The 12,918-nt window shown below is 43.5% G+C and overlaps 1 protein-coding gene across 1 annotated transcript in view; it reads left to right on the forward strand.

Moving 5' to 3' along the window:
* The window catches only part of Simc1 (SUMO interacting motifs containing 1), a 39,192-nt gene extending 26,452 nt beyond the window's left edge, over positions 1-12,740 (forward strand). Inside the window, 5 exon segments of the mRNA XM_051171522.1 lie at positions 2,691-2,843; positions 4,323-4,451; positions 6,909-7,065; positions 7,200-7,284; positions 12,338-12,740. Of these exon segments, the coding sequence (XP_051027479.1) occupies positions 2,691-2,843; positions 4,323-4,451; positions 6,909-7,065; positions 7,200-7,284; positions 12,338-12,588 (775 nt within the window). The 3' untranslated portion in view covers positions 12,589-12,740.
* The last annotated feature ends 178 nt before the right edge of the window (positions 12,741-12,918 follow it).

Raw genomic sequence — 12,918 nt, forward strand, 5'->3', positions numbered from 1 at the left:
CTAGCTGGCAGAAGTACTGGTAAGAAATCTGAAGCAGAGCTGGAGGTGGCAGCACTCGCCTGTAATCCCAGCACTAGGGAGGCAGAGGCAGGCAGATCTCTGAGTTTGAGGGCAGCCTGATCTACACAGGTTGTTCCAGGACAGCCAAGGCTACACAGAGAAACCTTGACTTGAAAAACAAAACAAACAAGAAATCAGAAGCAAAGTTGGAGAGATGGTTTGGTGGTTGAGAGCACTGACTGCTCTTCCAGAGGTCCTGAGTTCAGTTTCCAGCAACCACATGGTGACTCACAGCCATCTATATACTGGGATCTGATGCCGTCTTCTGTCATGCATGCATACATGCAAGTAGAGCACTAATAAATAAATATTTTAAAATCTGAAGCAGGGATGGAGAAGTGGCTTAGTGGTTAAGAGCACTGGCTGCACTTCTAGAGGGCCTGAATTTTATTCCCAGCATCCACACGGCAACTCAAAACCCTATGTAACTCCAATTCTAGGAGATACGACACTGCCTTTTGGCCTCCTTGGGCACCAGGCACACACTTTGTGCATAGACATACATGTAGACAAAACAAGCATATACATAAAATAAAAAATAAAGAATTGTCTAAATTTTCATCAGTAATAATGTATGGGGGTAAAAAAAAAAAAAGAAATGAAGGGACTGGGGAGATGGCTCAGAGGTTTAGAGCACATGTTGCTCTTTCAGAGGACTCGGGTTATATGGCAGCTCACAACCATCCATAACTCCAGTTCCAGGGGACACAGTGACTCCTGGCCTCTGCAGACACCAAGCAACCATGGTGCACATACATATATGCAAGCAAAAAACAATATATATAAAGTAAATGTAAAATGTTTTAAAAAGGAGTCTTAAACCAAGCATAGTGGCACACGCCTTTAATCCCAGCACCTGGGAGGCAGAGGCAGGCAGATCTTTTGAATTCAAGGTCAACCTGATCTACAGAGTGAATTCTAGGACATCCAAGGCTACACAGAAGAAAAAAACAGACAAAAGCAAAAAGAGACAAAGTGTATTAAGCTAGTTGGGAAAGGACTATGTGTGTAGATCTACAGTTATACAGACATGCATTGTGCTCAGCATCCTATAGGCCAGTATAAGATGAAAATAATCCTTGGTTTCTGAAAAATATTTTTTCATTGTTCTTCAAGGGGTCACCCTACTTGTTTCTATTTAAAATGAGCAGATAATATTCCATTTTGTAAAAAAACCTGGACACACACATCTCTTTTATAATTGTCCTCTAATTTTGTACATAACATCTGTTCGCCCCCCCCCCCCCCAAGTTAGCTGCCTTTTGCAGGACAGTGGGATTTTGGCTATTTTGGTCTCTTGATTTCTTTGTTTTTGGTTTTTGAGACATGTTCTCTATATATAGCCCTGGCTGGCCTGGAACTTACTGTGTAGACCAGGCTGCCTTCAAACTCATAAGATCTTCCTGCCTTTGTCTCCTGAGTGCTGAAATTAAAGGGATGTGCCATACACCCAGCTCAGTATTTCACAATTTTATTTTCTCTAGTGTTACTAGGAGAGAAATAATTAGATGTATGTATTCAATATAGTTGTGTGTGTGTGTGTGTGTTTGGTTTTTGATTTTGTTTTTTTAGGTTTTTTGAGACAAGGTTTCTCTGTGTAACAGCCCTGGCTGTCCTAGACTCACTTTGTAGACCAGACTGGCCTTGAACTCACAGAGATCAACCTGCCTCCTGAGTGCTGGAATTAAAGGCGTGCACCACCACTACGCAGCTGAGAGTCAATATAGCTTTTTTTAAAATCTTGATTATTTAAGTAATCAGTAATAAACTTTAACCATATGAGATGTTTTCGCCTTGCTGATGAATCCTAAGCTCTATATGAAGTAAGTCTCCACTATACATCCTTTCACCGTTAATAGATGACGCACGTGGCAGAGAGCTAGTGAAGACCTGCCTGCACTAGATCCTAGTCCAGTTTTCCACCTAGTTAGGTAGTGTTGCTGCTCAGAAAGTTGCGTCTGCTTCCAGAGATGCTTTCCCATAATTGTAATTTGTGGTAGCCAATTTTGACTGTCCAGTTGATTGGATTAGTAAAGCACAGTGTTTCCAGAAACAGATCTTGGGGCCTCTGCCCTAATGAATGTTGATGAATTCACAATACACATTATTTGGAGGCATTGGCCTAATTGGGCAGGTGCAGGTCATGGAGTGGGGGCTGCCCTGGGTATTATAGCTCATCCTTCCTACGGTCCTCATTTCTCTGTTTTTTATCCACGAAGAAGTGAAGAATGGCATCTTCTACATGTTCCCACCACCAGGATGTTCTGCCTGACTGCATGGGTCCAGGCAACCATTAACTGAACTCTCTAAAACTGTGAGCTGAAATAAATCCTTCCTCTCCCTAGGTGTTTCTGTCAGGTGTTTGTCACAGCAGTGATAAAATGTAACTGCTGTATAACTTGTAGGAAAGTGCCAGGGGCTGAGCTGCAGCCCGGTGGTAGGACACTTGGCTAACGTGCACGCACAAGGTCCTAGGCTGAGTCTCCAGTACACAAGAGAAGAAAAAAGTTAGCTTGTATAACATGTTTAATATGTGGTTTTTGTTTGAGCCCAGTGTAAGTATGCAGGTCCGAACACTGTAAGCACAACAGCAGTGTTCATCTTTCTTTCTAATCTCTTTTGTATTCCAGAGATGTTATCAAGTGGCTGGTCAAAGCAGTGACTGAAAACGAATTAACAGTGCCCCCAGATGGGACGCAGACCTCTCCAGGAACAGGAGTGCTAAAAGCTAGCAGTGACCATCTGTCTCCCCAGCCCAACCTGACCAGGAACACCAGTCAGCTGTAAGAAACAGGCAAAGTTGTCTCCAGGGCTTCGAGGGTTTGGTATCTTACAAATAGGACTAGCCCGAGAGCAACTTGCCCCAGACGACCAACTCTCGGAACATAGTCTGGTTCTCATAAAAGACTTTTTTTTTTTTTTTTTTTTTCCGAGACAGGGTTTCTCTGTGTAACCTTGGCCATCCTGGACTCACTTTGTAGACCAGGCTAGCCTCGAACTCACAGCGATCCGCCTGCCTCTGCCTCGCGAATGCTGAGATTAAAGGCGTGTGCCACCATGCCTAGCTCTCATAAAAGACTTGCCTAGGCTAGGAGTGTGATGATTGTGTGGCGTGCATCAGAACTTAGACCCATCTGCAGAAAAGAAAGGCACAGCTTACAGGTTCTCACTGCTAAGCCTCCCCACCTTCACGTTCTAATTTAGAAAGTGTCCCTTCTTCTCTAAAACCATATGGACTTTCTGTGCCCACCCCAGCTCTGAATAATGATGCAGAGACTTATATTTACTAGCTTTAGGCCTCAGCTTACTCTTATTCCCAACTAGCTCTTAACTTAAATTGTCCCTTTATATTAGCCAATGTTCTGCCATGTGGCTCGTTACCTCTTATTTTTCATAGTCCATCTTGTGGGCAGATCTTCGCACCTCCTGATTCTTTCCCAGAGTTCCTGTCTCTCTGGAAGTCCTGCCTATTATCTCCTGCCTTTTTCATAAGCCATTCAGCTCTTTATTCTACCAATCAGAAGGTGATAGGAAATAATGTTTACAAAATACCGAGGCAGGGATGCTTCATAAAAATAACAGTACCGGCTGGGCAGTGGTGGCGCACGCCTTTAATCCCAGCACTGGGGAGGCAGAGGCAGGTGGGTCGCTGTGAGTTCAAGGTCAGCCTGGTCTACAAAGTGAATCCAGGACAGCCTGGGCTACACAGAGAAACCCTGTCTTGGGGGGGGGGGGGAAGAAATATAGTAACTTATAAACGTATCATTGTAGACTCAGAATCTGGCCTGCCGTAGCCAATTATTTGTCACTATCTGCAATTTTTCTGAAACCAATACTCTTCCATCACTTAATAGGTGTTTACATAAGTGGCGTCAAGTCAGGCTGGTCCTGCTACACGGTTGCTTGTCTTCTCCGTGCCTTGTCTGCCTCTCTTTATTTGTGTCTGATGGGAGGGGAGGCCAGGGTCCACCAGTGGGAATTCTGAGACTTGTTTTAGTAAGAACTGCTGTTCTTTGTTCTGTTGTTGTTTGCTTGTTTGTTTTATTTTGAGACAAAATCTCAACATGTAACTAGCTGGCCTGAAACTCAACATGTAGACCAGGCTGGCCTGCCTGCCTCTGCATTCTGAGTGCCAGAATTAAAGGTCTGCACCTCCACACCCAGCTGTCTGAGGGTGGTACACACTGGTGGGACCTTCTCTAGCTTCAGGAAGCCTCTCACCAAGTCTTCCCACTCACTCGTACCCTGTGTTCTGGGTCCAGGATTGTGTGTCAGCTTCAGAGGATGCTGTCCATTGCTGTGGAGGTGGACAGGACTCCTACCTGCAGCTCCAATAAAATAGCTGAGATGATGTTCGGGTTCGTGCTGGACATCCCTGAAAGGAGTCAGAGGTGAGTGTAGTTGAATCAGTTTGTTTTGGTTTTGGTTGGTTTCTCCATTAAAAAGAGTACTAAGCCAGGTGGTGGCACAGCACTCAGGATGCAAAGGCAAGTGGATCTCTGTAAGTGTAAGGATAAGCCTGGTCTACACAGGGAGTTCCAGAATAACACAAAGAAACCCTGTCTCAGAAGAGACAGAGAACAAAAAAGTCTTTCCTGCCCCCCCCTTAAATGAACTGTTTTTATTTCTGCCTGCCAGACACAGAATTTCAAGAGAGAAAAGCACAAACTGTAATTGAAAGGGGAAGAAAATGATAGGGGCCTATTTATGTCTTTGATGAGTTGAAAGGATCAGGTTCCCAAGTAATTGGTGTGCAGGCAAGCTGTCATTTCCTGGGAAGAATCAGGATGCTAAATCTAACATGTCACCTTGTAGACCAGGCTGGCCTTGCATTCACAAGAGATTTGCCTGCCTCTGCCTCCGTGAGTGCTGGGATTAAAGGCATGCACCATCACACCTGGCTGACAAATTCACCTACTAGGATTTTTTTGGTAGTTATATTAGCCCTCTCTACATATATAATCATCTTGTCTGCAAATGGTGTTTGACATTCTCCTTTGTAATCTGTATGGCTTTTGCCTGTTTTCCCTTGCCTTACTACACCAAAACTTCCCAGCAGAGTGTTAGAGAAATGGAGAGAGCAGAGCAAACAGCCTTGCCTCATTCCTTATCTTAGGGGAACCATTTGGTCTTGAGCATTACCTATAAGATGACCTACAGATGCTTTCAGCCATCTTGTCAGACTAAGGAAGAGTTCTTCCGCTTCTACTTGACTGGTATTTTTCTAAAGAGTAAATAAATACTGAGGATTTCAGCATCTATTGAGATAATCATAATTTTTCCTCTTTAGTCTCTGGATTGGGTAATTATGTTAATTAATTTCTTGAAGTTTAATTAGCCTTACATTCTAGGAACCAAAACCCTGCTTGGTTGCATGCTATCCTTTTAATATGTTAATGGATTCATGTTGCTAATATTTGTTAAGGTTTTTGCATCTTTGTTACAAGGATAGTGATCTGTAATTTTATTCTCCTATAATGTTCAACTTTACTACCTATATCTTTTAAAAAATAAAAACTAGGGCTGGAAAGATGGCTCAGTAGTTAAGAGCATTGACTGCTCTTCCAGAGGTCCTGAGTTTGATTCCCAGCAACCACATGGTGACTCACAGCCATCTATAATGTGATGTGATGCCTTCTTCTGGCCTGCGAGTATGCATGCAGGCAGAGAATGTATACATAATAATAAATAAATCTTTTTTTAAAAAATGGGGGAAAAAAAGTAAAAACTAGCCAGGTGGTGGTGGCACACACCTGTAATCCCAGCACTTGGGGAAGCAGAGGCAGGCAGATCTCCATGAGTTCGAGGCCATCCTGGTATACAAAATGAGTTCAGGACAGCCAAGGCTACACAGAGAGATCTTGTCTCCAAAAAAAAAAAAAAGAAAGAAAGAAAAAAAGAAAAGTAAAATAAATAAATAAGAGCTGGATGTGGTATTCAAAGCCTGTGATCTCAGCACTCAGAAGAAGCAAGAAAATCAACCTAGCTACATGGTCTTATTTTTATTTTGGAGGCTGGGTTTAAAACAGGGTTTCTCTGTATAACCTTGGCTGTCCTGGACTCTATTTATAGACCAGGCTGGCCTCAAACTCACAGAGATCCTCCTACCACCCCAGTGCTGGGATTAAAGGTGTATGACATCACACCTGGCTCACTACATTGTTTTATTTATCTTGATTTCTTTTAAATTTCACCATCAAGGGGGCTGGAGAGATGGTTCAGAGATTAAGAGCACTGTCTGTTGTTCCAAAGGTCCTGAGTTCAATTCCCAGCAACCACATAGTGGGGCACAACCATCTATAATCAGATCTGGTGCCCTCTTCTGGCCGGCTGGCTCACATGCAGACAGAATATGTATAAATAATAATTAAATAAGTGTTTTTAAAAATAAAAATAAATTGCACCATCATTTGTGAAGGGAATTTTGCTGAATACAATTCCTAATTGCTACGTATTTTATATATTTTAAAGATGTTCCATTTTCCCTGAGTGTATTATCTGTAATGAGAAGCATTAGAAATTTCAGGTCAAGGGTACATCTCTGGTAGAGTATATACTGAGGCCCAAGGCCCTGGCTTCAGTCCCCAACAGGCTAGCCTCAAGCACAGGATTCTCCTGCCTGCCTCCCTAGCTCGGGGATTATGGATGTGCACCAGGATACCTGGCTTTGTCCTTTTCAAAAGCCAAAGGCTGTTCCATCATCCTGTAAGTTACTGGTTTATGGATAAAGCCATTTCTGTCTAGAAGCACTGCAGATTTGTAGATCTCTGTTACTTTAGAAATTTGAGGACAACTGTGCTACATGCTCTTTAAAAGCACTTCTGCTTAACTCCCTCTCCTCCACACAGGGAGATGTTCTTTACTACCATGGAAAGCCACCTTCTGCGCTGCAAAGTGTTAGAAATCATATTCCTCCACAGCTGTGAGATACCCACCCGTCTCCCCTTGTCTCTGGCCCAGGCCCTCTATTTTCTGAACAACTCCACGTCACTGCTCAAGTGTCAGGTACATCCCTTTCTCCTTCAGAGCACTCCCCTCATCCTGCTGTTTGGGCATCATGGGAGAGGTTTGGACACTGTTTTAATGGGGAACTTAGCTGGAGAAACATTTATTACCCGCTGTGTTTACTCTCTCTGCAGTCAGATAAAACCCAGTGGCAGACATGGGATGAGCTGCTTGAGCACCTGCAGTTCCTGTTGTCCAGCTATCAGCATGTGCTGAGAGGTAAGGAGCACTTGTTCACCTAAGTAAAGCATCATTCTAGGCAGCTGTGCTGACACTTGCCTGAAATCCCAGGACCCAGGAAGCTGAGGCAGCAGGATGAAGAGTTGAAGGCTGTATAGTAATAGTGTGTCTTAAAAAAAAAAAATAGTAATCATATGATCTGGAAAGATGGCTTAGTGATTAAGAGCACTTGCTGCTCCTATAGAGGACCCAGGTTCGATTCCCAACACCTACATGGTAACTAACAACTGTAACTCTAGTTCCAGGGGATCCAATGTCTTCTTCTGTCCTCCACGGGCATAGTACATAACGTGGTGAATAAACAGATGCAAGGTAAAAATGCCGATATATAACATAAAAGGTTTGTTTTTTGTTGGGTTTTTTTAGGTTTTTTTGAGACAGGGTTTCTCTGTGTAACAGTCCTGGCTATCCTGGACTCGCTTTTGTAGACCAGGCTGGTCTCAAACTCACAGCGATTTGCCTGCCTCTGCCTCCCAAGTGCTGGAATTAAAGGCGTGCACCACCACGCCTGGCAAAAAGTATTTTTTTTTTAATCTTTAAAAATAATAACAAAAAGCCGGGCGTGGTGGCGCACGCCTTTAATCCCAGCACTCGGGAGGCAGAGGCAGGCAGATTGCTGTGAGTTCGAGGCCAGCCTGGTCTACAAAGTGAGTCCAGGATGGCCAAGGCTACACAGAGAAACCCTGTCTCGAAAAACCAAAAATAAAAAAAAATAATAATAATAACAACAAGAGTGGTGGTGGCGCAAGCCTTTAATCCAGCACTCAGGAGGCAGAAGCAGGCGGATCACTGTGAGTTCAAGGCCTGCCTGGTCTACAAACTTAGGGTCTACAAAGTTCAGGACAGCCAAGGCTACACAGAGAAATCCTGTCTCGAAAAATCAAAAAAAATTTTTTTTTAAATAATAATAACAAAAGAACAAAACTTTTAAACATTTTTCGTTGATTACAACCATGGGGTACAGGAAAAGTAGCTGAAATCACTGTGATGATATGAAAACATTTTTGTTTTGTTTTTTGGTTATTTGTTTTTCTTCAAGACAGGGTTTCTCTGTATAGCCTGGGCTGTTCTAGAACTAACTCTGTAGACCAGGCGGGCCTCAAACTTATAGAGATCCACCTGCTTCTGTCTCCTGAGTGTTGAGATTAAAGGTGTGCCGCCACCACCCAGGTGAAAACATTCTTATTTTGTTACACCTGGTGTTAATACAGCAGTCCTGCTAATTATGAGGTTGTGTAGATAAGCAAAGCCACTTCATGAGAGCCCTGGCTCCTGATAACACCTTTGTTGGATCAGTGGCTCACAGACTAACATTATAAACAGGTGTCAGTAAGACAGATAGATATAAGAGACCTTAAAGTGGCTGGGGCTGTAGCTCGGGTAGAGCATATCCCTTGAATGCAGGAGTCCCAGGGTTCAGTCCCCAGTACTGCCAGACAGGGAGAGGGAGACCCTAACGCCGATGAAAGTGCTCTCAAGGGCTGCTGGGAGAGTTAGGCTGGGTGGCATGCAGGAGGCACATGTTGGCAAGAATCATGCAGAATAACTGTGTCAACTGAGAACAGTTTTCTTAGGGCAGGGATTGTTGAGGACCTTGGTAAAGCTGAAGAACTGCAGATTAATAATTAGAAAGGCTGGGACTATAACTCAGTTGGTTGAGTGCTTTCCAAGTTTCCAGAGCCCTGGGCTCAGCCCCAGCACTACATAAACTAGACCAGTCTTACAGAGGCATCTTCTCAACTGAGAGCCCTCCTCCCAGATGACTCTAGCTAGTGTCAATTTGACATTAAATTTGCCAGGAAGAGACTATTGATAAATGACTGACCTGTGTTTTCCCAAAGTACTGTTCCTGATTAGAGAGACGCTAAAGCATATGAATACTAAATATAACACGTGACCTTACACAGGATTCTAGGTTGGGAAAGGTGGTATTGGGCGGCTGTGAATCACTGATAAAGCGCTTGCCTAGCACATGCAAGGCCATGGGTCCCAGTCTCAGGACTACAAAAATGTTGAGACAGTTGGTGAATCTGAAGAGTCTACCATATTGTGTTGTGTTGATATTGTTTATTTTCAATAATTATACCAGGTTAAATTAGTAAGTGTCCTAGGTCTTAGGAAATCCATGCTGCAATATTGAACATGGTACTGTTGATCGTCCTCACATAGTAAGGAGGACATCATGTTGGCTTTAAGTCAGTGATGTCACATAGAAAGTAAGAGACCTCACAGACCTGCTCAGGACTGGAGCCAAGAACACTGTGTGGGACTTTTTTTTTTTTAAATTCACTTTACATCCCAATTGTAGACTCTTCTCTCATCTCCCAGTCTCACCCTCCTTCCTTCACCCTCCCTTCCCCTATCATCTGACTCAAGCCTATCAAGTCTGATCTGGACTGCCTGCATCCTCTTCCTCTGTGGCCTGGCAAGGCCACTCCATCAGGGAAAGTGACACCAGAGTGCATGTCAGAGGCAGCCCCTACTCCCCATATTGTGGGACTCACAAGGAGGCTGTGCTGCCTATTAACTACATCTGACCAGGGGTCTAGGTCCTCGCCTCGCATGGTCTTTGGTTGGTGTATCAATCTCTAAAGGGCCCCCAACAGCCGGGCCCAGATTTAGTGGTTCCATTGGTCTTCCTGTGGAGCTCCTCCATTGATGGTGGGAGTGTAAACTTGTATACCCACTTTGGAAATAATCTGGCTCCTTCCCAGAAAATTAGGAATAGTGCTACCTCAAGACCCAGCTATACCACTCCTGGGCATATACCTGAAAGACGCTCCACCATACAAGGACATTTGCTCAACTATGTTCTAGCACCTTTATTTGTAATAGCCAGAATCTGGAAACAACCTAGATGTCCCTCAACTAAAGAATGAATAAACTAGCCGGGCGGTGGTGGCGCATGCCTTTAATCCCAGCACTTAGGAGGCAGAGGCAGGCGGATCGCTGTGAGTTCGAGGCCAGCCTGGTCTACAAAGTGAGTCCAGGACAGCCAAGGCTACACAGAGAAACCCTATCTTGAAAAACCAAAAAAAAAAAAAAAAAAAAAAAAAAGAATGGATAAACTGTGGTACATTTACACAATGGAATACTACTCAGGAAATCTGGAGGCCAGAGAGGTGGGTCAGAGGTAAAGAGCTGTCTGTTACAGTCAAAACACTGTATAAATAATAAATACATATTAAAAAGACAAACAAGGAAATCCTGAATTTTTGTTGTTTTTGTTTGTTTTTCCAGACGGGGTTTCTCTGTTATCTTGGCTGTCCTGGATTCGCTTTGTAGACCAGGCTGGCCTCGAACTCCCAGCAATCTGCCTGCCTCCCGAGTGCTGGTTAAAGGCATGCACCACCATGCCAGGCAGAAATCTTGAAATTTGCAGGCAAACGGTTCAAGCTAGAAAAGAGTGAGGTAATCCAGACACAGAAAGACATGAATAGTACATGCCCACTTATAAGCCACATGCTACTTATTAGCCACATGCTACAGGATGCCCACACTACAATCCACAGACCTAAAGAAGCTCAGTAACAAGGACCCAGGGAGGATGCTCAGTTCTCATTCAGAAGGAGCTAAACACGAACCTACCACAGAGGTCCTCTGAAAGACTCCACCCAGCAGGGGATCAGAGCAGAAGAGTCGGGGATAGAAGGACCTGGAAGGAGCTCCACAAGGAGACCAATGGTGCAGGACTTTTGAAAAAATATTAGCACTGAATTAATTCTCTGCCCCTCCCTCAAGCTGGCTCTAAACTCATAGCTATGCTCCTGCCTCAACCTCCTAAATCCTGGATTACACAGGCTTCTAGGTTCTGGTCTACAATGTTGGTGATTTTTAACTTAGAATTATTCTTGTATGAAGAAAAGTAGTAAATATTCTATTCCTGTTACCTTAATTTCAGCCTACCTGGGGCTGACTTACAGGGCTCTTTTCTGTTTCAAACTTTTTTTTTTTAAGATTTATTTTGTATACAGTATTCTGCCTGCATGCCAGAAGGTACCAGATCTCATAGATGGTTGTGGGAACTGAACTCAGGGCTTTTGGAAGAACAGCCAGTGCTCTTAACCTCTGAGCCATCTCTCCAGCCATACACCCCACCCACACCCATTTCAAATTCTTACAATTAAAACTTCAGAGGTTGGGGTTGTGGTGCTAAAAAGTGAGCCCAAGCCTCAATGAAAGGTACAAACACACTAAGTAGTAAAAATAAATAAGTCCACAGGAATTTTTCTTATGTGATTATCACAATAGTTTTGTTTTGTTGGTTTTTCGAGACAGGGATTCTCTTGTAATCTTGGCTGTCCTGGACTCACTCTGTAGAGCAAGCTGGCCTTGATTTCAGAGATCTGCCTCCCAAAGTGCTGGGATTAAAGGTGTGTGCCACCATGCCCAGCCTACAAAATAGTTTTTATTTAGTATAGAGTTATTAAGTCCAATGGAAAAAAAATCAAAATATTGTTATATAGTTTCTTGAATTGGAGAGATTGCTCAACAGGTAAGATCACTTACTCTTCCTTCTGGAGAACGGCAGTTCAGTTCCCAGAACCTACACCAGGAAGCTCACAGCTGCCTGTAACTCCAGTCTAATCCTATGTCCTCTTTTGGCCTCTGTGGGCACTTGCACATATGGCATCCTCACGTAGACACAGACACATAAATTTTAAAAGTAACTATATCGTTAAGGTTTTTTTTTCTATTTACTGAGACAAGGTGTATTTAGCCCTGGCCTGGCTATCCTGGAACTCATGATGTAGCCCAGAGTGGCCTTAAAACTCAGAGATCCACTGGCTCGGTCTTCCAAATGCTAGGATTAAAGGTGTTTGCCACCATGCCCAGCAAAGTAGGTTGATTTTTGACAATCAGTGAGGCAAGAACATAGACCTTTTGTAAATGGGGTTCCCACAGTAATTTACATGACCTTTTGACTTGTCTCCTAGTAGCTAGGCACCAGGCCTTCCTTATAAAAATTGGACTTTAGCTTTAAGATACCAGGGAATAAAGTATATCTTGTTTGACTTCTTCCCTCTTGCAGAGCACCTACGGAGTTCGGTGATTGATCGAAAAGACTTAATCATCAAAAGAATTAAGCCCAAACCCCAGCAAGGAGATGATATCACAGTGGTGGATGTGGAGAAGCAGATTGAGGCCTTCCGCAGCCGCCTGGTCCACATACTGGGAGAACCTCTTGTCCCCCAGCTCCAAGACAAAGTGCATTTGTTGAAGCTGCTGCTCTTCTATGCTGCTGACTTGAACCCTGACATAGAACCTGTCCCACAGCACTGAGGCAGCCAGACTTGTAAGCACTGAGCACCAAAAATACCTCCTGACTCGCCAGCGACTTAGAAGCTCTGAAGTATGAACAGCAGTTAGCATAAGACCAAACCTATCTTATTTATCTGTAGGTTATAATAACTTTATAACTTCAGTGTATATCTTTTTTTTTTCTAATCTTTATCTTAGCCTATTCAATATATGGCTTAAATATACAAGGTGTATATATTTTCTATTAAATTATTTATCTATGCTTTTGAAACAGGCAATACGATATGCACTATATGTCAACATTTCCAGTCACGATGTGAAAGAGCCCTTCTGCTGAACCATCTCCACCCG

This window comes from Acomys russatus, chromosome 3, assembly GCF_903995435.1.
Source record: "Acomys russatus chromosome 3, mAcoRus1.1, whole genome shotgun sequence".
NCBI lineage: Eukaryota > Metazoa > Chordata > Mammalia > Rodentia > Muridae > Acomys > Acomys russatus.